The 26,871-nt window shown below is 34.7% G+C and overlaps 1 protein-coding gene and 1 long non-coding RNA gene across 2 annotated transcripts in view; both read left to right on the plus strand.

Moving 5' to 3' along the window:
• Lrrc49 (leucine rich repeat containing 49) overlaps nucleotides 1-20,173 on the plus strand; it is a 156,218-nt gene extending 136,045 nt beyond the window's left edge. The window contains exons 15-17 of the mRNA XM_026387798.2: nucleotides 437-546; nucleotides 9,202-9,355; nucleotides 19,579-20,173. Of these exons, the coding sequence (XP_026243583.1) occupies nucleotides 437-546; nucleotides 9,202-9,355; nucleotides 19,579-19,782 (468 nt within the window). The 3' untranslated portion in view covers nucleotides 19,783-20,173. The remainder of the gene's footprint in view (nucleotides 1-436; nucleotides 547-9,201; nucleotides 9,356-19,578) is intronic.
• LOC113182091 (uncharacterized) overlaps nucleotides 1-26,871 on the plus strand; it is a 511,795-nt gene that overhangs the window by 281,178 nt on the left and 203,746 nt on the right. The gene's annotated exons all lie outside the window — the stretch shown is intronic.

Raw genomic sequence — 26,871 nt, forward strand, 5'->3', positions numbered from 1 at the left:
CTTATAGGAAGGAGCAAGCTATAAACAACAGCACAGCTTCCCCTTGACACATTATTAAAATAAATCTCTTCCATTGACACATGGGAATATTCCCATTAAATCATTCTAATTTAGGAAGCTATAGGATTTCTGGGGAAATTTTTCATTAAGAATTTAAGACTTCTCAGGCATAATTCTGAGGAAACACACCTTCTAATTCAGAGCTAACTTATCATCCTCCAATCAACTTCCATAAGCCCACATTTGAATATCTTCACCTTAATTAGGTTCAAGGAAGAAAGAAAAATATCAATGAAAACTCCTCTCCCTATAGTTCAGGGGAATGTGCTTTCCTGGGCTAAAAGAAAATATTTAATCTAAATATTTCTTTGGAATTGTATTGTATCCAAATAAGAAACAGTGTCATTTTGGACATCTCTCTGTTTTTTCTCTTCAGGTGACACAGAATGACATGATAATGGCTGAAAGGCTCTTTGGAATCCTAGCACATGTAGCATCTTCTGAGTTACCTCAGTACCGTATGATTTCAATTCTGGGTGATGCCAGGTAACCTTTTATTTTCACAGTTTTTATAGGTTACTGTCGTACTAGAAAGAAATTCCACACACCTCTTAACTGTTCCATTTATGCATCCTACAAACATGTATCCTAGACTTACTTTGTGGCTGGCCTCATTCAAAGTATGGGGGATATAAAGACAAATAAGACAAAGTCCTCGTTCTTGTGTGGCTTATAGTCTAACAAGTTAAAGATACACAACAACATAAAATCTTTCAATATAGAAGAGACTAACCATGTTTTGGAACAACATTGGGAAAACAAGTAACCTTTTATCTAGTTCATAAGAAAATAACTAGGAGTTTTCAAGGTATGGCATATAGGGGAAAGAAATCTATAAAAGTACAAAGAATTGTAAATAGTTCAATGTAATTGGAGCATGGAATGATTATGCATAAGTCATAAGATATGAAGCTAGAAAAATTGACTATGATCTGAGAACCTTGCAATCTATACAAAACAAAAAAGGAAAGTTATTCTTTGTAATTAAGCACAACAATCATGTTTTTAAGTTTATATCTAGAAAGAGGTTGAGAATGGAAAACAATCAGGAGGATGGCTTATAGTTTAATTGAGAGATTATGAAGAGCCAAACTGAGGAAGTGAGAATGGAGAAGAGGATTATGTGAAAAACATTTAGGTTTGCCTGACAGAACACTGACCTACAGGACATAATATGGTAGGGAGAAGAATAGTCAAGGATGATATATCAGCCACAATTCAATTACAGATAATAGAAGTCACTCTGGCTAGCATATGCAGGAAACTTGATACACAGGAATTAGATATCTACAAAATCTTTAGAAAAGTTGAGGAAGCAGTCTCTAGATTGGGCCTCCAGATTGTTCCCAGAATGATACCATAGAAGCAGCCCACCAAGAAAGCTGCCACCTTGCTGTAATCATGGATAATAGGAGATTGTTGTTACAGCTGAGTCCCACTATCACACCATTTTCATTCACTGTATTGGGGATTGGAAAGTTGCTTGCCCCTTCCCCAAAATCTGGCTCCAGAGCTATGTTGCCCCGCTATAATTCACATCAACAAAATGAATACCTTGTATGTTACCCCAGCTTCTCCACTTAGCCCAGTTCTGAATTTAAATCTAACTTAAGTGTATCTGATTGATCTGTTTATTCCATCTAGAACCCCATAGAACCATTCTGTGTGTGGGGGGGGAACTAAGGGACTTACTGAATTTAAGAAATGATGATATAGTAAGAAATCAGTAAAAATTTGTATAATTTTTACTGATTTCTTTCTACATCATTTTAAAATACTACACTACAGTGCATGGTATTTTAAAAATTTAATAACTTGAAAATAAAAATCCCCCCAAATCCTGAGTTTCTTTCCTACAGGAGAGATAATAAATACTAATTAACAACAAAAACTAATGGAGGGGAGGCTTTCAAGATGGCGGAATAGAGAAAGAATGTCCCTTTCCTGGTTGCTCCATGGCAAGAAACCAAGAAATCAGGCAACTTCTCAGTAAAGTTCATGAACAAGAAAGGCTAGGGTGGGATTGGGCAGGGGGAATGGGATTCATTACTGGACACTCAAAGCAGATCAGAAACTCAAGATGTTGAATATAATAAAATAAGGAAGAAATCCTCAGTGCCTCAGCCTCTGCTACTGGTAAGCCAAAGCAGTCCCTCCACAAGCAAAGTGGAGGGATAAGGGAATTAAAGGAACCTGAAATTTTAGGAAGACTGAGGCATGTCTGAGTACAAAGAGTTTAGAGATCAAGGACACTGACCAACTAAACTGAAGGGCACTCTGCATAATGTCCTTGTAAGGGAAAGAAACTGCATGTCTCCCGGCTGTGTGTGGAAAACAGAGGAAGGAACCATTTCGCAGCTGAGTAGTGCCAAGATCTGGAGTAGCCAATTCCTTGCAAACCCACAATTCACGACATAAGTTGAGCCTAAGTGACCAGGAGAAAATCAAAAGGTGGAGAGAAGTTTACCCAGGGGACAACGAGTCATGGAAACCCACCCAACTCTCCCTTCCCCTCCAAACCAGCTGCTTGCAGGACTGGCTGGAAGAGATGCAACTGGACAGGGTTTCGAAAAGGTAGGAGGGGGACAGATTGAGGTTGGAGACTAAACCCTAGACCAGGAAATGTGGAGTCCGCAGGTGACAGAGTAGACTAAGAATTGTTTCCTCTATCACATGAATGGAACCCAGAGGAGATCCCTGGGGTGCAGTCTTCCAGCATGGACTGGCAACTGCTGGGCCCTGGAGGTACACTGATTTAAAATGTCCAGACCAATTGACACTCATGGAAGAAAGTGCCTGGAGCCTGCTTAAGCCTAAACCCCACATCTAGGAGTTCCACCGACAGGATTAATTTTCTCATTTTAGCAACCCCATCCTGAGGTTGGAGCAAGCATCATACCCCAGGTGACTCCACCTAACACTGCTGAAAAAGGAAAGCTAGGAATCTTTTGAACTCCAAAAGAAACAATTCTTTAACTTTTTGTAGAGATTTTTTTTTCATTTTCATTCTTTCTTTCTTTTTCTTTTCTCACTCTCTTTTTTTTATTTGTTTATTTAATTGTGACCTTATTGGTTCATGGACATTTATACATATTCATATTTTTTAATTTCTAGCATTTTTAAAGCCAGTTATTTTTCATGGGTCAGTTTTTTGAGGACTAAGATGTTTGATTAGTCTATTTCAGTTTTGTTTTGTATTCTTTTATTTTTAAAATTTTTACTTTATACTTTTGCTCTCTCATATCTGTTTCCCTTGATTCTCTCTTTTCTTCTACTAACAACTAATCTCTATTTTTCTCTCTTCACTCTTTCTTTAATTTTTTACTTCTATTTTCTGCCCTCTTCCCTCACAATTATAACATCTATCACTTCTCTTCTTTCCCTATCCACCATTCAAAATTGTAAGCCCTTTTGCAGACTTTTTTTTGTAGTCAATAACAGATCATATCCTTTTTGTTTGTTATAACACTGTAGATGTCATAGCAGGAACTGTTTAGTTTAATGCTATATATTGTTTGCATTTGTGGTGGTTTATTTGTCTCTCCCTAAAAGGTGAGGAAATGGAAACCTTCAAGGACACTATAAGTCTACAGGATAGAAACTCTACTGCCTCCGATCCATACTGTTACATGGGTAGGCACACAAATGTGAAAAAAGCAAGGGAACAAATCACCCCAAACAAACCAAGATACTTCAATAACAGAATCCATTGATACCACAGTGGAAGAAATATCAGATAAAGAGTTTAGAATATACATAGTTAAGGCAATCTTTGAGGCAAAGGTGATGTAAGGAGTAAAATCAGAAAGAAAATACAGGAAGTGAATGATCACTTCAATAAAGAAATACAGATTCTTAAAAAAAAAATCAAGCAGAAATCCTCAAAATGAAGGAATCAATAAACCAAATTGAAAATTCAATGGAGGGCTGGGATTGTGGCTCAGCAATAGAGCACTCACCTAGCACGTGTGAGGCCCTGGGTTCGATCCTCAGCACCACATAAAAATAAATAAACAAAATAAAGGTATTGTGTACAACTAAAAAAGAAATAAATAAAAATTCAATGTAAAGCACCAACAGACTAGACCACTTGGAAGACAGAGTTTCAGGCAATGAAAAAAATAAATAGGATCTTGAAAATAGTGTTGACTATGGAGAAAATATGTTTAAGAAATCATGAACAGAACTTCTAAAAAATATGGGGTAACCTGAAATGACCAAATTTAAGATTTATTGAAATAGATGAAGGTTTAGAGATACAAATGAAAGGAATGAATCATTTTTTCAATGAAATAATATCTCAAACCTAAAGAATAATATGGAAAATCAGATACAGGAGGCTTATAGGACCCCAAAGGTTCAAAATTATAACAAACCCACACCAAGGCACATTGTTATATAAATAAGGATAGAATTTTAAAGGCTACCAGACAAAAATGAAAGGTCACATTTAGGAGGACACCAATCCAGATCTCAAAAGATTTTTCAACCCAGACACTAAAACTTCAGAGGTCTTGGGATACTGTATACCAAACTCTGAAAGAAAATGCATACCAACCAAGAATACTATGCCCAGCAAGATTAAACCTCAGAATTGATGATGAAATAAAAATTTTTCATGATAAACAAAAGTTTTTTTTAAGAGAGAGTGAGAGAGGAGAGAGAGGGGGAGAATTTTTAATATTTATTTTTTAGTTCTCGGCGGACACAACATCTTTGTTGGTATGTGGTGCTGAGGATCGAACCCAGGCCGCACGCATGCCAGGCGAGCGCACTACCGCTTGAGCCATATCCCCAGCCTGATAAACAAAAGTTAAAAAAAGAATTTACAACTAGAATGCCTGCACTATAAAACATTTGCAAGAAAATATTTTATAAAGGAGAAATGAAAAATAAATGTGAAAACTGGTAAAAGGAGGAAGTACAGAAGAAAATAAAAGGAGGAACTAATTCAAATTAAAAACTAGAATAAATCAAAATGACAGGGAATGAAAATAATCTCTCAATAATAACATTGAATGTAAATGGCCTAAACTCATGAATGAAAAGACACAGACTGGCAGATTGGATTAAAAAACCAGACCCAATAATATGCCATCTCCAAGAGACTCACCTCATAGGCAAAGACATCTACAGACTAAAAGTGTAAGGATGGGAAAAAATCATATATCATTCACATGGATCTCATAAACAAGCAGGGGTCTCTATTCTCTATCAGATAAAGTGGACCTCAAGTCAAAGTTAATCAAAAGGGACAAAAAAGGACATATCATACTGCTTAAGGAAATTATACATCAACAAGACATAAAATAAATATTTAAGCCCCAAATAATGGAGCATCTCTGTACATCAAACAAACCCTTCTCAACTTCAGGAATCAAAGAGACCACAACGTAATAATGCTGGGTGACTTTTACATACCTCTCTCATCACTGGATAGATTCACCAAACAAAAAGTAAATAAAGAAGCTGTAGAACTAGAAAATGCAATTAATGATTTAGACTTAACAGACATATAAAGAATATTTTATCCACTATGACTGAATATACTTTCTTCTCAGTAGCACAAAGATCCTTCTCTAAAATAGACCATATCTTAGGCCATGAAGCAACTCTTAGCATATACAAAATATAGTGATAATACCTTGCATTCTATCAGATCATAATGGAATAAAATTAGAAATCAATAATAAAATAAAAAATAGATGCTACTCTAATACCTGGAGACTAAATAATATGCTACTGAATGACCAATGGATAGCAGAAGAAATCAGGGATGAAATAAAAAAATACTTAGAGGTAAATGAGAATAGCAGTATAACATATCCAAAACACTATGAAGGCACTTCTTAAGAGGAAAATTCATTAAAAAGATGGAAAGTCGCCAAATAAATAACCATCTCCAAGCCCTAGAAAAAGAGCAAATCAACACCAAAAGATTATTAAAATCAGAGCTGAAATCAATGAAATTGAAACAAAATATCCAGAAAATCAATGAAAAAAAGTTGGTTCTTTGAAAAAATAATTAAAATTGATAAACCCTAGGTCAAGCTAACAAAGAGAAAAAAAGAGAAAACTCAAATTACTAAAATATGTGATAAAAAAGGAAACATCACAGTGGACACTAATGAAAAACAGATGATAATCAGAAAGTATTTTGCAAATTTATATTCTAATAAATTAGAAAATAATGAAGATATTTCAGACCGATATTCCTGATGGACATAGATGCAAAATTTCTTAGTAAAATACTGGTAAATTGATACAGAAACATATTAAACATATTAAAAAGATAGTACACTATGATCAAGTGAGGTTCATCCCAGGGACGTAAGGTTGGCTCACCATATGGAAATCAATAAACATATTTCATTAATCAATAAACTTAAAGACAAGCATCACGTAATTATCTCAATAGATGCAGAACTAGCATTTGTCAAAATACATCATCTATTCATGTTCAAAACACTAGAAAGACTAGGGATAGTAGGAATATACCTCAACTTTGTAAAAGCTATATATATGTTAAACCCAAGGCAATATCATTCTAAATGTAGAAAAGTTGAAAGTATTCTCTCCAAAAACTGGAACAAGGCAAGGATGCCCTCTTTTAATGCTTCTATTCAACATAGTTCTTGAAACACTAGCCAGAGCAATCAGATGAAAGATTCAAGTAGACTCCATGATTAAAGCAATTCTAGAAAGAAATAAGATCATTTCAAAATAATAAGTTCAGTTTAAATTTAAATTTGTATGCATTTTTAGCATAGCCTTCTAAACTTATGACCCCAAATTGACACAATTACAAGTCTACAGTCAGAGTGAGATGTTTTTATCACCTCCAAGTAAGAGAAAAGGGACATAAAATACTTGAACAATATGACAACATATTTGACCTAACATTTAAAAAATATTATCTCCAATGTACATTCTTTTCAGTTATAAACGAAACATTTATTAAAGTTGTTCAAGTACTATCTATAAAGCAAATGTCAACAGATTGAAAGAATTGAAATCACATGGACTAATTCTTTGCTCAAAATGTGTTTAAGCTTTAACCCAGTTACAAAAAGATAACCAGAAAAATTCCTACATATTTTCAAATTAAGAAACATTTATAAATGACCTATAGGTTAAAGACAATTTCATAATGGAAAACTGAAACTACTGTGAGTTGAAATATAATAAAAGTGCCACATTTCAAAACTTGTGAGGTCACTAAATTGGTGCTAAATGGAAACAGGTTAGCCATGAACTGGGTGCATTGGAAAGATTAAAGGCTGAAATTATGGAACTAAACCTGTATTTCACGAAATTAGGAAAGGAACAGCAAAATAATCATGAATAAAGTTAAAGATATAATATTCAAAACAGTTAATTATTTGAAAAGACTAAAAAAGGGTAGTATATAACGTCTGGACATTCCTTTTATAATTTAACAATCAAAATAAAATGTAAATACAAATAAAGACCTATATGCCACCCTCTTATGTTTTTTACAAAAGTGAGACAATTATACAACCAAATTTCTAATAAAAAAATTTGTGATTTATATCACAATTAACTTTTTATTCATTCACTGATTATAATATTTAATTACATAGAAAATGATTATTATTATGTAACAATAAGTGAAATAAAGCATACAAAATGGTATATATGGTATAATCTTACCTTTTCTAAAATTTATAGGAGAAGCTTCTCAGAAATATGTCAAATGTGAACAGTTATAGATTTATGTGAACTTATGCAGTATAGGCTAATGGATGACCTTTATCTCTTTATATTTTTTAAAATTTATACTTCCCCAAAATTTCTAAAATAATTGTTATACTTTTAAATAAAAAAGAAGGGATTTTTAAAGATATATCCCTCTTTTGTTCCCAATCTTCAGTTCACAGTAAAGTGTTAGTATCACTTCATTCAGAGATATGCCCTATGATGGATTGCAGCCCTCTGGAATTCAGCTTCCTATTTCATTACTTAACCACCTACTTAGGACCGTGCCTGATATGCTGACATTTGGATATTTTTAGTTTTTTGTTTTGCTTTTTCAAAAAAAAGTTTAATCAATATTCCATTTCATTTTCTAGCTATGAATAAAACTACTGAACTACATAAATGACATTATGAAGTATTTGTGTAATTTGTAAAGGGTAACTAACATGTTTTATAGAATATAAAGACTAAAAGTTTGTTCTACTACCTCCTTATTTGGATTGTTTTGTGCTCTGATTATTTTGTGTACGTGTGTGTTGTTTTTTATTAAGGTAAAATTTTTTTTCATTTTAGAAATACTTAAGGCATTTTTAATGGTTGTTAATTATAGAATAAAGAAAAATGTGTAGGATATGTTAATTTATAGAATGGATACCAAACTGAGTACAAATAAATAATAAACAGATTCATAAAGCAGATGTTCAGAAAAGCATAGGGCTCCCCTCTAAAGTCAACAAAAAATAGATATTTTTTAAGTCTGATAAGCAACTCTCAAAATCTCTTTTATTATTTTTCTTTTTTAACAATAAAATAGCCACTTTATTTCTATTGATTTTAAAGCATAATAATTAGTCCTTTACTTTTGTTCTAATTAGTTATACATGACAGTATAGTGCACTTTGATACATTGTACACAAATGTAGCACAACTTCTCATTGATGTGGCTGAATCACTATGATGATGTTAAGTCCTTTGGGTATAAACCAGTGAGTGGGATAACTGTGTCAAATGGTGGTTCCATTCCAAGTTTTCTGAGGTATCTCCATACTGCTTTTCATAGTGGATGCACCAATTTGCCATCCCACCAGCAATTTATGAGTATACCTTTTTTCCCACATCCTTGCCAACATTTATTGTTGTTTATATTCTTGATGATTGCCATTCTGACTGGAGTGAGATGAAATCTTAGAGTAGTTTTGATTTGCATTTCTCTTGTTCCTAGAGATGATGAACATTTTTTCATATGTTTGTTGATCAACTGTATTTCTTCTTCTGTGAAGTGTCTGTTCAGTTCCTTAGTCCATTTATTGATTGGGTTATTTGGCTTTTTTGGTGTTAAGTTTTTGAGTTCTTCATATATTCTGGAGATTTGAGCTCTATCTAAGGTGCAAATGGTAAAATCTCTTTATTATTTTTCTACAGGAAAAAGCAATTCCGGTATCTATTAGAAACCAAAGGAAAAAAACCTGGCATTGTCAGTGAAGAAAATAATGATAACAAAAGACTTGTAGGAGAAAACACAAATCGTGCTACACTCAATTATACCACAAGAGAATTTTATCATGAAAAGCTAGAGGTAAAATACCATTAATCTTTGAAATCTGGTCCCTGGATATATTCCATGTGGCTCGAGGTTTGGATGTTACGTGTTTCACCTTCCTTTACATACAAAGCTGAGGACAGTAGACACCAAGGAAATAGAAAGGAGTAGAGAGCTCTGAGATGAAGAAGAGCACGTGGTTCCATCTTTTTTTTTAGTAGAAAAGAATATTTAAAAGAAATTTATTCCCAAAAATTTAGATCAAAATTGGACTAAGGATCCTCATCTATCTGAATTAAGAAAAGAAACATAGGCTTGTGTGGGCAGTTAACCAGCCTATGCCAAACCAGAAGAGGACACAGCATAATCTCCATCTCTATTCTCTTGTCTTAGGCTCTTAATGTTTTAATTTATATATTTCATTATACACCTTGAACTTCTGTGTTCTTAATTATGTAATTTAACCTGTTGTGTTCCCAGTAGAGATACTTAGCCAGGAAAACTGGAACCAGTCTTTTAGTTCTTTATGTGTTCAGAAGTTTATTGGGGTAATACAATATTATGGCACTACAAGAGCTACAAAGAAGAAAAAAGCCTACAAAGTTCCTGCCTTGATGAAGCTTACAGGAAAGCTGAAGAAACAGTCATCTAAATCACTGTAGAGTTTTAAGATTCTTCAACCGAATTTTTGTTTGTTTTTGTGGTACTGGAGATTGAACTCAGGGCCTTGCATATGTTAAACAACTGCTGTAATACTAATCTATATACCCTGCCTCTTTTATTTTATTTTAAGATAGAATCTCACTAAGTTGTTGTGGCACAGTCCTGAAATACCAGAAACTTGGGGGACTGAGACAAAAGGACTGCAAGTTCAAGGCCAGCCAGAGAAACTTAGTATGACTCTGTGTCAAAACAGCTCAGTGGTAGAGTGCCCCTGAGTTTAATCCCCAATACCACAAAAAATAAAATATCTAAAGATATAGATGTATCACTGAACAGGTGGTGCATGCCTTTAATCTCTGCAGCTTGTAAGGATGAGATAGAAGGATCACAAGTTCAAAGCCAGCGTCCACAACTTAGCAAGGTGCCAAGCAACTATCTCAAAAATAAAATGGATCTAGTCTCAAAATAAAGAAACTGCAGATGTGGCTTAGTGGTTAAGCACTCCTGGGTCCAATCCCCACTACCCCCAAAAAAAAAAAAAAAAACCAAAAAGATAGTTGTATTTCTATATCTCCTCACACAAGGTTTGTGTGTGTGTGTATATATAAGGAAAGAGAGAGCACATGAGAGAGAGAAAGCATGCATGCTGTGTATCCTCATCAAATTTGAAAGTGAAACAGCCAGATAAGTGGTTTTCAAATGTCTTTTAAACAATTATGAACTCTTTATTGATGCCATATTGTAGCTGAAAACCCAGTATGTGGAAACTGTTGTTATAGAGGAAAAGTAGGGGACTAGGAACTTCATTTGATTAGATTTTCTATTCATTTCCCTTCACCCCTCTCCTAGTTCTGAAGTGTCTCTTTGGAATCTATGTTAGTCAGATTTTCTAAGAAAATCAACTTAAAAGGAGGAAAGATTTGTTTCAGCTTGGTTTCAGTCCATGGTGGCTTGGCTCTGTTGTTTCCGGCTTGTGGCCAGACAGAACATCATGGCAAAGAGTATATGGTAGAACAGAGCTGCTCACTGCATGGCTGCCAGGAAAAAGAGAGAGAGAGCGAAGGGGCTGGGGTCTCAGTATGCCCTTTAAGGGCATCCCCCCCGCCATGACTTAACTTCCTTCAGCTCCCTTCCCACCTCCTACAGTTTTCACTACCTCAGAGTAGTGCTATCAGCTAGGACCAGGCCTTCAATAGATGAGGTTTCTAAGGGACATTTAAGATCAAACCTTAACAGAATCCTTTAAGAATTACAGCCTAAAAATCATTTGAAAACTCAATTCTATAATATTTTTATAGCATCCTAGAAAATGTTCATATTCTCCTTTAAATAGTACAAGAAGGAGCTGGGGATATAGCTCTATGACAGAACACTTGCCTAGCATGCTCTAACACTACAAAAAGAAAAAAAGGGAAGGTCAGTGCTTAATGAAATAGTTGACTAAAACTGAACAACTCCAACTATTAATGATCCTAATACTACCTTATGTAGTAAATAGAACAAGTCTCTTCCATGTGGAAACCCTTCAAATACTTGAAGTCAACTACCTTATCTCATTTCAGCCTTCTTGACATTTGTACTTTTCACTCATTCAAAAAATCATCTTTGAGCACCTACCATACACACTGTGTGGTATACTAGGTTATAGAAAGATACTGTCTTTGCCCTCAAGGATCTCATATTCTAATGGAGGAGATAGATAGAAGATGTTCCCTAATATTTAAAAAGGACAAAATAGAGCTATGTGATGATATATAGATACAAGGCAATTCTGGCAAATAAAATGATGTGAATAAAAGGCACAAAAGTATAAAAAAAGAGAGAAAGAGTGACAGAAATTACAAGGCAGTTAATTGTTGCAGTACATAGGTTGAGAAAGACAGTGTTAAAAGATGAAACTGGGATGTACTGGGAGAATCATGCTCAAAGAGAATGAACATAATTTGTTGGCCATTAGAGGCTTCTTGGTATTGCTAGAAGAAGAAAAGACAACCTGGCAGGAATATGAGCCTTCTTCCTAAATATGGTTCTACGAATTAAATTATAGGTGTGTGTGTGTGTGTTCTACGAATTAAATTATAGGTGTGTGTGTGTGTGTGTGTACATAATTTAAATGTACAAATTTTTATAATAGAGATTTTTTAAAATGTCAAAGAGCTACATATAAAACAAGGACAATTCATAGAGAAACCTACCCAGTGTTTAAGGAACGGATAATTCCAGTGATTTTTAAGTAGTTTAAGAGTATTTAAAAAGAAGGAAAACTTCCATTTCTTCAAGACAAACAGCATTAAATTTATTATAAAACCTGCAAGGATTGCATAAGAAAAGTCAGATCAGATACTTAAGAATATAGTTGCAAAAATCCTTTAAAAATGTCATCAAGTAGAATGCAGCAGAACATTAAATGGCTAACAAGCTTTATAGCCACATATAGTACATTCTGGAAATGCAAGAAAGATTTAATATGAGAAAATTAATAAATCTAAAGTGAAAATCATGATTATTTCTATGTACATCAAAAATAAAGTTCACAAAATTTATTGTTCATTCTTGACTTCTTTAACTCTGTTTAAATAGAGTCCAGAAAAATTGGATAGTAACTATCATAGTAATGGGGAAACTCTGGAAACATTAGCATTACTAGCAGGCAAAATTCTAAGTTGGCCTCATGATTTCTGCCCCCTTGTATCCACATTATCCCTGTATAATCCCCTCCCCTAAGGATGTGTAAACTCTATGACTTGCTATTAACCAATGGAATGTAGCAGAGTATCCAGGCTTTGCAGATACAGTAGGTCTGCCTTTATACTCAAGGGATAATTTTCAAGACCCCCAGTGAGTGCCTAAAAATTGGATTCTACTGTACCCTATATATGTCATGTTTTTCCTATGCAAACATATATACCTATGTAATTTATAAATTAGGCAACTAGAGATTGACAATGATAATTAAAAATAGAACAATTACAATAATATACTATAATGAAAGTTATTTGAAAGTTATGGATTGTTTCTCTGGAATTTTCCATTTAATATTTTCAGACCACAGTTGACTACAGTTAACTGAAACCACAGAAAGCAGAACCACAGATAAGAAGGAACTGAGTAGTGGAAAAAGGTGTTATCTTGAGTGAGCCTAACCTAATCTGGCAGGTCCTTTAAAGGAGTATTCAAGCTTTCCCTGAAAGATTCTCCTGTTGGACTTGAAGAGAAAAGCTGCCATGATTTGAGAGGGCCACATGGCAAGGATCTACAAGAACTTTTAGGAGGTGTGCATAACCTTGGGCCAACAGCCAGCAAGAAAATAGGTACTTCATTACTGTCACTGCAAGCAAATAAAGCTAAATTCTGCCAGCAATTATTTCAACTTAGAAGAGGGGCTTCAGAAAGGAACACATACTGGCCAACACCTTCACTACAGCCTTGTGAATGCTTTAGCAGACCACCCAGCAAAGCTATTCCTGTACTCTTGATACATCGAAACTGAGGTGATAGATGTATGTTGCTTAAACTGCAAAGTGTGAGTTAATTTGTCACACAGAAATAGAACCCTAATACACCATTGAAGTCAATATCAAGACAAGAACATCTAATATCATCATTATTTGTTGCTACAAACAATACATTTAGGTAAAAGAAAGAAATCAGTGGTAACTTCAAAAGATGGGAACTTTCTAGTACAGTAGACAGTATTACTGAATATTTGAAAATTCCAAGAGAATTAATTGAGAAACTATAAAAAGCTGTAAGAAAATTCAGTTCCAGCTTCCGCATTACAAATAATAAGCAGAAAGAAGATATAATGGAAGAAAAGTTCTTACAGTAGCAACGCAAAAAAGTAAAATACTTCATGCTGTGGTTTAGATATGATGGAACTGTCACCCAAGGGTTCATGTGTTGAAATTTAATCTCTATTGTGAGATATTAAGATGGTCAAAACTTGATCCAACCATGGTATTTAGAGAAATGTTTAGATAAAGTCATCGTGTGGAATCCATATGACTAACTGACTGGTGGCACTGAACAATAAGAAAGACCAAAAGATAGACATATGCATTCCCTGTCTCTTGCTATGTAATTTCCTGTACTGCCTCAAGACATTGCCACCAAGAATGCCATCACCAGATGTACTCCTGAACGCTGGATTTCCTGAACTGTGAGCAATTGCTTTATAAAGTAGCCTACCTTGGATGTTTCATTATAGTAATGTAAAATGCACTAATAAACATATAATAAACCAAATGTAAGTATGCAAGATGAATATAAGGCAAACTTTAAAGCATTAACAAAGCACACAAAATATTTATACAAATGGAAAAACCTACCATGTTTTAAATAAGAAGGCTCTCAAGCAAAATATGTCAATTTTCTTTAAGTTAATTTAAAAGTATAATATGAACCAAATAAGAATATCAAAAATGTTTTGTTGAGGCTTTTTATAAACACATTGATCCTAAGGTGCATGTGGAAAAATAATAACTAATAGCCAAAACTTTGAAAAAGAAGAACAATGAGAAGGCTAGCACTATTAGATATTAAAGCATATTTTAAAGGCTTATCAACTAAACTAGAGTGGTTGTGAAGAGATAGACTAATGGAATAGAAAGAAAAATTCAGGTTTATTTCCAAATATAGAAGATTACATCATATAATTAGGGAGCAATTTCAAATAAGTCAAGGGGACTATCTACTAATGGTTTGGGGATAACTGAAGAACTATCTGAAAAAAAAAAACTGGATTCAGACATACCATCTTATATCAATTGAAATTCCAAATTGGTCAGAGATTTTAAAGTTTAAAGTAAAAGCATGAAAATTCTAGAAAAATCCATGAGAAATGTCTTCATGAGGATCAAATAAGTAAAGACAAATGACAAACTGGAAAAATAGTTTGCAACTCATATCCCTAAATTACAAAGAGGTTTTAGAAATCAAAAATATAAAGGGCCAACAGCCTAATAATTGTTATATTGTCTATTCAAAAGTAAATTTAAAATAAGATACCATTAACTATAACAACAAATACTGAGGAGTGGGTAATAAAATATATATAAGCCCTTTATTGGGGAAATTATGACTTTCTAGTTGAAAGTCACTAGGGAAAAACTAAATGGTTTGTTAATGTACAGAAATGTTCTACATTAAAAAGATGTTAACTCTTCCTAACTTCATTTATAAATATATGCCAGTTCTAATTCAAGTGTGAATGTGGTTCTTGTGGAACTTCACCACCTGATCCTAAAAGTTATCTGATAGAGCAAAGGAACTATCATACTCCAGAGGAAAGCAGGAATAAATTGCCTTAGCAGACATCAATCATTATTATAAAGTGATGGTAATTAAAACAATATAGGGATAAACAAATAGACTCATGAACAAAACAGAGGGCCAGAGTATGCCATACTGGTGAGGCAAATGTATGCAGGTAGTAGGCATTATAAACTACTGACAACAGTCTGTTTATAAGAAATGGGATCTCCAATCAGAACAACATATTGAAAACATTCACACTATACTACAAGAAATTAACTCCAGATCAAATAAAAACCCAAGTACAAAAAGCAAAACTTTAAAGTTCTTATTTTAAAAATAGGAGACAATTTGTATGACCTTGGTTGCATAGGTTATGATTTTTTAATACTCCAAGTGCACAAACTGTAAAGGAAAAATTTGATAAATTTAGCAGACAAGGTCATTGAGATTATTTTTAAATATAAATAACTGCAGTGGAGTCATATAAGCAAAGTCTTGATTAAAGTGGTTTGATCAAAAAATAAGCAATGAAGAGGTAAAGACAGGGAGTATTGACTCCTGTTTTGAGGAAATTCAAAGGGAAAAGAAGAAATCTGAAGCCACATAGTATTTTGAAAAGAACACTAGGCTTACTGTCAGGAGACTTGGACTTGAGCCCCTGATTACCACTTATTACCTGAGAGACCTTGCCCAAGTCCCTTAATCACTCTCTTTTAACTCACAGGCCAGCATTCCTTCACTTACACCACGCTCCCCACATCTTGAAAAATACTTAAGTCACTACAGCATAAAGTCCTCAGTCTCTCTTCTCTGTACATACTGAGTTGTTGAGAAAATAAGTTCAGGTGAGTTTCTCACAAAACAGGTTAAGTAGACCCTTTCATTGTTCCTGGCAAAGTTCTGTCACTTGGTAGTTGTCCATCCATTCTCTTGACTCACCTACAAAAGATTCAAGATGGACCTAGAATGCTGAAAAGGACTTTAAAGAATCTGGCTCTGTTCTTAGATAAGGAAAACTGGAAACAAGTGAATTATTCAGGGTCACAGGTAAACATTTGACTGATCTGCCTCTAGAACTGAGACCTTCTGATTTCTGATCATGGATTATTTTACAATATATTGTGGTGACTTCTTGACCATCCAATGAAAAGAATGCTTTTTGTTTTTCAGAGTACTGATTATATTTAATGGATGACCATTTCATTCAGCACTTAAATTACTGTTTTATTTTTTAGTTAGCTGTTTATATATGTAGGCCGTCTCCCAACTAGACTGCCAATTCTTTCTCTAGGGAAGTTTTAATGCATGATGTCTAATCCTGAGAAATTGTCTCAACCTTATTGACCTTGTTTCCCATTTGTAAAATGGAGATACAGATTAAATTCTAATACAAATAATACAACTATAATGGTAGTTAAAATTACTCTATAACAAATCCCTCCATTGACGTTTTCCCCAACCATCTTTTTTTTACAAAAAAAAATATTTATTTTTTAGTTTTCGGTGGACACAACATCTTTATTTTATTTTTATGTGGTGCTGAGGATCGAACCCAGCACCCTGGGCATGCCAGGCAAGCGCGCTACCGCTTGAGCCACATCCCCTGCCCTCCCCAACCATCTTTGTAACAACACATTTCTAGTTCCATGAAATAGCATAAATAATATTGTATAGAGTTCATCTCATCAGGATTGAACTTGCAAAATACTTGCTTTATGAACCCCAGGAATATTATGGGATAAAAAGAAATAAGTATATCAATGCATTTGAGAAAGAAAAGACTAATTCAAAGAGAAAGAACTCCTTGATGGGTCAGGGAAGAAAGCTATCTATTATGTGTTCTTCACAGGATCATTTGGACAGGCAGAGTGAGTTATCCTGGCAGATACCTGATGAGCTTTCACAGGCACACAGAGTAACTGGCTTGGAGGAGGGAAGAAATGAAGAAATAAAAATTCTTTCAAACACAATTGCTAAATTAAGGGCTATTATAACAAATATAATTCTGTTTCAACATGTTGTAGGGGAACAATAGAAGCAACTATAGCAGGAAATTTTAAAACACCAAAAATTGTATTTATGTCAATTGCCAAAAGTTAATTTTAATTTGTATTATGTGTAAGTGATATGACAAAATGCAACATTTAAAATTTTTTATTTTTGTTATCTCTAAACTGTTATAAAATTTTGTCTAGTCTTAATGATGGAACTTTGTCTTTATTTTTTTAAATTCAAAATCTATAATAAGAAATTTGGAAATGTATTTGAGAGCATTTACTAAATAGGTTCTGTACCTTCTACTTGTGTAAATGCATTGCTTGTTATAAAATATCGCTCTTTTGGTTACTGATCTCTAGTGAATCACACTTGGCCTTCATGCTGCTGGTTCCTATGTAGCTCAGCTCATGCTGTTTTCATCAAGCTAACTTAGTGCAGGTGACTGAGTTCCAGACTGTGTTTCAGAGTCAGAGCTAAGTTAGACTCATCAAAGAAGCAGCCAGCTGGACCCATTATTGTTTATAATCTATCAAAATCTTGTGCATGTTTTTAGGATAGGTCAGTTCATGATCTGTTGCTTTAGCCCATGAACAATATCACATCAGTATGTTAACCCCTCAATGCTGAAATTATTTTAAGATGTCTTACATGACAAAAGAAAATTTCTACAATTTGCCTCTCCTAGGAAAGTGCAATTTGGATCTACTAATTTTATATTAATTAATGAAGAATTTTTTAAAAAAACATTTTGTTGTAAAAATGGTAAGAATTTTAAAAAATAAGAAAAATAGAAAAAAGAGGAAAAAATACCTGAAGACTCTCTTACTGATACTTCAGTACATTTTTTTCAATATTTTTCTATGTATTATTTCCCAATTTTTTACTAAAAATTTCAAATGTACAGCCAAGTTGAATTTAATGGTAAATACTCATACACCCAAACCTATGTTTTACCATTAACATTATACTATCCAGTTTCGTTTACTTGTTTCATTGATGAATCTCCCATCCCTCTATCCATCCATCTGTTCATATTGTTTTTAAAAATCATTTCAGAATAATTGTAGACATTCATATGCTTCTTCCTAAATAATTCAGCATGCATATCATTGATTAGAGTTTAATATTTGATATCGTTTCTTAATTTGAAATGAAATTTATATACTGAAATATAAACCTTAGGTATACTATTGTTGAATTTTGACAAATGCACATACTCATGTAATCCAATCCCTATCAAAATTTCAGTTTTTCTTTTTGTACTTAATATTATAATATAAGCATTTTTCAAATTAAAAATCTTCATAATTTTAATGACAATATTTATAATATTCTAAATTTAGCTTTTTAATTAACCTTGATATTATTTTGGTATTTTGATTTTAAGTTGGTTCTAAGTAGTGGATCTTTTTCCTAAATCTATTATCAACATCTATTATTTCCATCCTTCTTCATTGATATGAATTAGTTCTCTATAATTCTGATTATGTGATATTATATTGATTTTCTATATATATTATGACATTTTTCATAATCAAGCCTTGACACTCTCCAGCAGTATCAATAGTCAAAATAAATGTTGAATTCTTAAATTCAAGTGTGTGTGTGTGTGTGTGTGTGTTTGGTTTTGCTGGGGGTGGATCCCAGGGCCTCATGTATGCTAGGCACGCCCTCTACCGCTGAGTTATACCTCTAGCCCTAATAAAATGGCTTTCTTTTAGACTCTGTGATGAAATTGGGGCCTAATTCCCAAATATCTTCTGGCCCAAAAATTCCTCTGTCATGTTTAGAACTAGGTTTTTCATTTGTAGACTGCTAGACTCAGAAGTTGAGAGGGAAGGGAACACTATTTATTTAGAAGGCTACCTTCAGGTCCTGAGCTTATATATATTCTTTTCCTCTTTGTACACTCTTCTCCAACTTTATCCAAAGATCAAGGCCACATATTTCAATGTAATATTCCACTATATGCTTTCCTAACCTAGAGAGTAAATTCAGAGTATAACTATTTAAAATATGTGGATATTAACTAAATAAACACCAACAAAATTGTCAGTGCCTGTACCCTGCCACATTAGCCACTGAAAGCCATGAGACTGTGCGCATTCAGCTGACTTGTGTGAGCTAAGCCACCACTGAGATAGGAGAAATAGTGTAACGATCTAGTGATTACAGTTAAATATATGTGTGTGTGTGTGTGTGTGTGTGTGTATGATATTGTGTGTGGGAAAGGGATTAAGGGATCAAAATAGATTATTTCAGGTTTCTCTGGTTCAGCTAATCACTGCTTTGGATTTTGGATTGGTTATGATTTTAAAAACATTTTTTTCTTTTTTTAACAGGAAATAAAGGAGAAAAAGAAATTCTGCAAAATGTATATAGAAGACCTTGTGAAGGAAGCCACAGAAATCAATATGAAAAATGAAGCTTTGCAGAAGCTTTGGCCGCAGATGTTCATTGAGCTTGTTAGGGATGCAGTCATAGAAATCCGCAATAAAAATTCCTATATGAAGCTCTGCCTACAGCAGATAACTGACCAAAAATAGAGAGGGCTTTTAGTTACTGTTGATTTTGGCAGTTTTACTTTTTTTTAAAGGTTGAAAATATGCAGATTAAATATGTTAAAACAACATTATCCTACAAACTAGGAAGAGTAGCATCAAACGTTATTGCCTATTGTTCTCAAAGTTAAAGATTAAGAAGGAAAGCAGGAAGAAGGGAGGATTCAATTCATATATGTGTTGACCAGATGCTTGGATGTTAGGTTGGCAATGCATCTTCCGTTCTTGCTCTGATCAGAGCCCCCGCTATAGCCCAAAGCACATGGCATTTGCTGATGGGTCAGCATGAGTTGCTTCTACCTACTTTCAGCTGATGGTTTTCATTTGTTTGCCTTTTTATTTTATGTCATGATTTCAAAGCCAAAAATATGTTCTTTTTTATGAGTGAAGAATAAACTTAATACATTAGTTAAAAAAAATTTTTTTGCCTCTTTAGTCCAGTCAGTATTGTCATATTTGATGTATTTTTATGTTCTGCTTTTGTTGGGTAGGATCCCTGCTGTTCACCTATGTGGGAGGAGGCCCCATTCTTCTAGGGATGTATTTTCAGGGCACAACAGGGAGACCTGGGAGTCCCTATGGGCAGAGTATATTAAAATAAATTAATACTAGGATAGAAAGAAAATGCTTGATCTTAAAAGGATCCTGAGTGAATGTAAAATGCAGTCACAAATCAGTAAGTCTGCTTTGATGAGAGTTGATTCCTTCTTATTGACTGCCATGAGGCTCTTTTTATAGGCATGTATGTGTACCTGTATCTTGGAGGTAATAAGGATATAAGGGTGAAAGTTTCTAATTTTTAAAATTCCGCTGGAAAATCAAACAGATAATCAAGATGTGAGCAGGGCTTGGGGCTCATTCATGCTAGTGAACAGGGGGTTGCAGCCTGCCGCAGTCTGGCTAGGCACAAAATCACGAGCCACTCAAGCAGGAACAAACTTTATTTCCAAAACTCCCTCGAATGCCATGCACTCGGCCTTCGCCTGGGACACACTACACCAACAGGAAATCCCTCCTCCGGAATTCCCTCCTACCGCACTTCCCCAACCAATGGGAACTCTCCGGGAGTCCCGGGAGAGCTCCAAAGTAGCAGGCTGAGGCAGACAGCAGGGGTCTAATCTCCAATTGAATGCACATCTTAACATAATCATTATCATCTCAATGGCTTGCTGGCATCACCTTTCAACCAAAAATGCCATGCATCATTCCTACTTGGCTATGGCTCTCAGCAGCAGCCTTTTTCCAGAGCTGGAGATGGTACAAACAATTTCAGAAAAAATAATCTTACAGGTCAATAAATAGGAATTCTCCACTTTGCTCAGATTTTTCCCAGCAGCCATCATGTCAACAGACCACTAGGCTGTGTGAAAACTAGAAGATGCAAGACAGCAAAATCATACATAGATGCTTGGAAGAACACTGGGTATATTGCTGTTGCAAACCCAAGAAGGAGCCACATCCTTAAGTTCCCCTCTCCTAGAAGGAGTGCTCAAATTTAGTAGGTGAAACAATTTTTCTGAACATTGTCTTTAAGTCACACTGTCATGGATTAACATTTTGGCACTAAACTACCAGCTTACTAATTTATAACCCATCTAATTCTCAGTTTTATCATAATAGTACTTGCTTCTTAAGATTGTCGTGAGGACCACAGGAGATAGTGCATGCAAAGCATTTCTCACAATGCCTGGCACTCAGCATACAACCAATAAATGGAGCTGTTATTCTTAACTGTTTGGGACACCAGTTGAACCATAAATTTTGTGTCATAGATGCTTGATGATCCCTCAGCCTCTCCAAATTGGAACAAGGACCATTTCTCATCTGGCTGGTGACTCATGATCTCTCATAGGGTTTTAAACCTTCTTTGGTATAGAAATGAGATCCCTGCTTGAGGGTGATGTGGAAAGAAAAACTAAGACTATCCTCTTCATGTACTTAAACTACATAGGAAAATAAAAGAACCTGTGCCTCTTCAGGAATGTGGGGAGCTATTCCTGGCTCTGGGATTTGCAGGTGGATAGCCTGGCTGTTAAATAAACAACCTATCCAGCTTCTTTCCTCTCCTCGCCTAATCCTCCCATTCCTGATCTGTTCTTTAGCCCTCACCAGTTCTTCTGAGAACTTGAGGGACCCAAGGTCACAGCAGTGGTTGAGTTGGTAGTAAACCTGCTCGCCCACTGCAGGCTCCACGGACACCTGCTTCAGGCCTAGAAATAGGGTTTCTGACTTGTTTGGGAAACCAAGCCTCCCTATTCTTCACTTTGGCCTCTCCTTTTTTGTACCTAAGTTTCTTACTCTTTGCTTCCCCTTCTCCATACTGATTTCTACTCTTGGATCCTTATTTTGTCTGGTCCTAAACTCCCAGTGGCTGTGTCCTCCCATCCAGTTCTATCCTCCAAACTCAGTTTGCTTGTTGGAGTTCCTAGGTGAGGATAAATCCCCAGATGAAATGAGCAGGAGGACCTGGGTCAATTAGATCTGGTATTAAGGGACTGTCCTATATTATGAGTGAGTGATGATCCATGGAACATGCCCTTTCTACTTGGGATTTCCAGAGAAGAGGAAGAGGTTCTAGGGTGTGCTGAAATTCTGCTTTGTTTGCAAAAGTAATCTCAAGCAGAAACAGAGTATTGTGGCTTTCTCAAAAGTAGAAGCATCTAGTATCCCCCAGTCAGGGATATAATATTCCCACATTCTAGTTCAGCAATTGGATGGTAAGTGCTGGATCTGGGCTGGTACCAAGAATACTGTTGGATCTATGGCTAGTTAACTGTGCTACTTAATCTGAGGATGGTATCAGCTCCCCACTTCACTCCACTGAAGTCCTGGCATGTGAGCCAGTACAGCCCTGCCATGCTCCTTATCTGTTACTGATCAGAGCAGAGAGTACACTGGGATACATATTCTCCATGCTTTAATAATAATAACCATAACAACAAAGATTCTTTGAGCAGTGTCTTACACTATTATAAGCTCCTTATGTGCGTCATCACATTTAGTCTCCTAACACTGTAATATATGCATGCTAGTTACCCCTATTTGAGCATTAGAAAACTGAGACAGAGTGTTAAATAACTCATCAAGGATATTTCAGTCAATAAATAGTGAACAGAGACCGAATTCTCTGTTAGTCTTAAGGATTTGACATTGGGGGAAAATTATGATACCTATTGTCTTTCCTAATCTGTTTTCATGTTTTGCTATTACACTGTAGGATAGCAAATGGAAGATGAGAATTTCACAAACGTGCCTACATGTACAGCACATTGAAGAACATAAAGTACAGTATAAATATTAAGGTAAAATGCATATAAATAGATGGACAGCACTATATTTGGGAAATATATATACACACATAATATAGGACTTATAGGACTGCCTTATGGAACATGCTCTTTCTACTTGGGATTTCCAGAGAAGGGAAATATGTATTATGTGTGTATGTGTGTGTGTGTGTGTGTGTGTGAGAGAGAGAGAGAGAGAGAGACAGAGAGAGAGAGAGAGAGAGAGAGAGAGAGAGAGAGAGAGAGAGAAAATCAAAATGAAGAAGGGGTAAGAGCAAGTATCAAATTAGGGAGGCCAGGGAGAAGGGTATTAAACTGATATAGGCAAAAGATATATTGACTCAGATCAAGGTGGTAGCAGCTAAAGTGTCAAGAGGTGATGGGATCTGGGGTTTTCTTTAGAGGCAGAACCAACAAGATTTCCTGATAGACTATGTGGGATATAAGAGATAGGAGTGAATAATAGCGCTTTGGTTTTGAGCTTAGACAACTAAAAAGATTGAGTTATTATCAAGTAAGACGGGAGCATGAATGGAGTATCTTTGAGGAAAAAGATCAGGGAGTCTGTCTTGTACTTATTGATTTCAATATGGTTATTAAATATCCAAGCACAGGTGTTTAGCAGGTGTAGATATAGGAGTTGAGAGTTGAGAAGTGTGGGCTGGGCTAGATTATAAAATTTGGAGTCATCAGACTGAGGATATAGCTAGGTGGTAAAGCACTTGCTTAGCATGTGTGAGGCCCTGGGTTTCATTCCCAGTACCATAAATAATGATGATAATAATAACAGTAATTATTATTATTATTATTTGGAGTTCTTGTTATATTATTTTTAAGAGAACAAAATGGTCACTGGTTAAATGATATTTATAGTTTATATGCCTTTTAGTTTTATTTAAGTTTTTTCATGTGGTCAAATCTTTCATTGTTTTTCTTTATGATTTCTTTCATTGTGATTAAGCTTATCCATAGAATAAATAATAATTCGCTTATGTCTTTCCACATTTTTGTGCCATGCTTCTATTAATAGTCTGTGGATAGATAAAAACATGACCTGGTCATCTTTTCTTTGGCAAAATCTGGGCTTGATTCTCTCAGGTTCCAGATTGTTTAATAAGATATTCTTGAAGGGGTGGGGAAGAAAGAAAAAAGGGAAAGAAGGAAGGAAAGAAAAGAAAGGAGGGAACAAGAGAGGGAAGGGTGGAAGAAGAAGGAGAGACCTGGCTAGTTAGTAAGGTAAAATACAAAATAGAATAGAGACTGTTCAGGAAAACATTAGGTTTAAGCCATAAAGAACAAAGATTAGTTTTTCTAACCTGCTTTTACGGGTCAGCTAGAGATGATGTGGTTACTATTGCCAAGAATTTCAGAGCCAAGTTTGAAATTTGATCTCAGCAACTGTGGTCCACCAGTATTAATGGAATATTTGTTATCTTTGATCCTGATTTTCTCCTTATGTTTTCCTTACTCATTGTAGGTGTCTTCTTTTTTTCAAGCTACCTCAAATCTTTTATGGAAAGAGCTAAAGTGTATTCAAATAGCTAAAGAATAAATGACTCCTAAAGAAGAAATTCACTTCTTGGAGAGTGAAATAGTTTGCATTTTCTTTTCAAGAGACAATGAAACTATTAATTCCTGCACCAGTCTTTGTAAGCCTCAGTAGTCACAGAGTTGACTTCTCTTTGTTTATCTTGAAATATCTCAACATGCAGAAATATATGCAGAGTAGTATCTCAAATAAAATACCCTGCATCTACCACCAAGCATAACAGATCTTAATATTTTCCACATTTGCTTCAGATTTTAAAAATAACACATTTCAAGTAGAGATGGAGCCCCTGTGCACCCTCTTTTCCTCCCTAAAGGTAACCACGGTACTGAATTTCATACTTATTATTCATTCATGTTTTCATACTATGCTTGTTATGCATAAATGCATAGGGAGTTTATTTAATTGAGCTTTTATATTTTCCAAATTTATATAAGTGGCATGATGCAGTATGCCTTCTTCCTTTAACTCTGTGTTTATTTTGAGAATCATCCTCATTGATGAAAGTAGATCTTTCATTTTCACTGCTATTTGATATTCAGTTGTATGGCCAGTCCTTGATTTGATTGTTTTCCTATTGGTGTGCATCAAAAGCTTTCTACTTTAAAACTAGTACAGATTTGCTGCTCTGACTATTCCTGTTCCCATGTGTGTTTACAGGGTACACAATTAGCAGTGCAATTGCTGGGGCCATGTGCACACATTCAGCTGTATTCAGTGTTGTCCAAATGCTCTTTAAAATGACTGGTGGCAAATTCAAGCAGAGAATTCAAGTTACAGTTGTTTCACATACCCACTAAAAGCTAGTTTTCCTTTTTTTGCAATTCGATGTGTGAAAGTGGGTAGGGGGCCTTGGTGGCTTTTGTGCAAAGAAGAGATTTTTCAGGGTTTTTTTTCCCCTTAAGATAAATTTTACATACAGTAAAATTCACCTAAGTGTACAATTTTATTAATTTTGAAAATATAATCAACATCCCAGTGAAGATATAAGACATATTGATCACTTCAGAAAAGCTCTTTTAGTCTACCCCGCCCTCCCCTACAAGCAATTATTGTTCTAATTTCTGTCTCCATTGCTTTGTCTGTTTTGGAACTTCCTGCAGATGCAGCCACACAGTATGCATTCATTTGTGCCTGGCTTCTTTTACCGAACATAATGTTTTTGAGAATCAACCATATTGTTGTATGTATAAATAATTCATTTTTTTCCTTGCTTGGTTTAAAGATATCACAGTTTGTTCATCCATTCCACTGGGTTGTTTCCAACTTGAGATTCTAATTAATAAAGACATTTTTGTGCAAGTTCTTTTGTGCAGTGGAACTGCTGGGTCAGAGAATAGTTGTAAGTTTACCTTTTATAAGACTTGGCCATACATCTTTTCGAAGTGGTTTTACAACTTTACACTACCTCCAACAACATATAGTTCTAATAGCTTTACATTATCTGCCAACATTAGTTGTTCTAAGCATTAAAAAAAAAATGTAGCTATCTTCATGGCTTTTTCAATCATCTCATTGTTGCTTTAATCTTATTTTCCCTAATGTCTAATTATGATGAACACATTTTTGTGTGATCATTTTACATCCTCTTTGGTGAAATAAATTTTCAGGTCTGTTTTTTATTTTTTTACTTGTCTTTTTATTGATTTGTATGACTTCTTTATGGGTTATTTTCTAAACACAATACTTTCATTTTGAATTACAATAGTCCAATTCATCCAATTTTTTTATGCCAAGTGCTTGTTATAATCTTCTCAAAATAGTTTTTCTGCTCCAAATTTGCAAAGATACTCTGTTTTCTGCTAGAAACTTCATGTTACAGCTGTTATACTCAGAACTATGATTCTTCTTGAGTTCATTTCTGTGAATGCATGAGGTAGATGTAAAACTCCATCTTCTTTTACCTTTGAAAACTCAGTTATTCTAGTATAAATTTCTAGTATAAATTGGTTCAAAGAGTTTCTTCTCCCCCATTGAATGGCCTTGACAATATTTTCAAAAAAGTCAATTGACCCATATACTTGTGGGTTTCTCTAGACTTTCTATTCTGTTTCTTTTTCTATTTTTCCACAAATATTGCCCTGTCTTGATTACTGTAGCTGTATGTAGGTCTTGAAATCAAGTAACATAACTCCTTCAACTTTGTTATTCTTTTAAAAAATTGTTTTAGGTAGTCTATATATTTGCATTTCTGTACAAATTAGCTTGCCAATATGTTTTTTTTAAAAAGACTATTAG

This window comes from Urocitellus parryii, chromosome 6, assembly GCF_045843805.1.
Source record: "Urocitellus parryii isolate mUroPar1 chromosome 6, mUroPar1.hap1, whole genome shotgun sequence".
Taxonomy (NCBI): domain Eukaryota; kingdom Metazoa; phylum Chordata; class Mammalia; order Rodentia; family Sciuridae; genus Urocitellus; species Urocitellus parryii.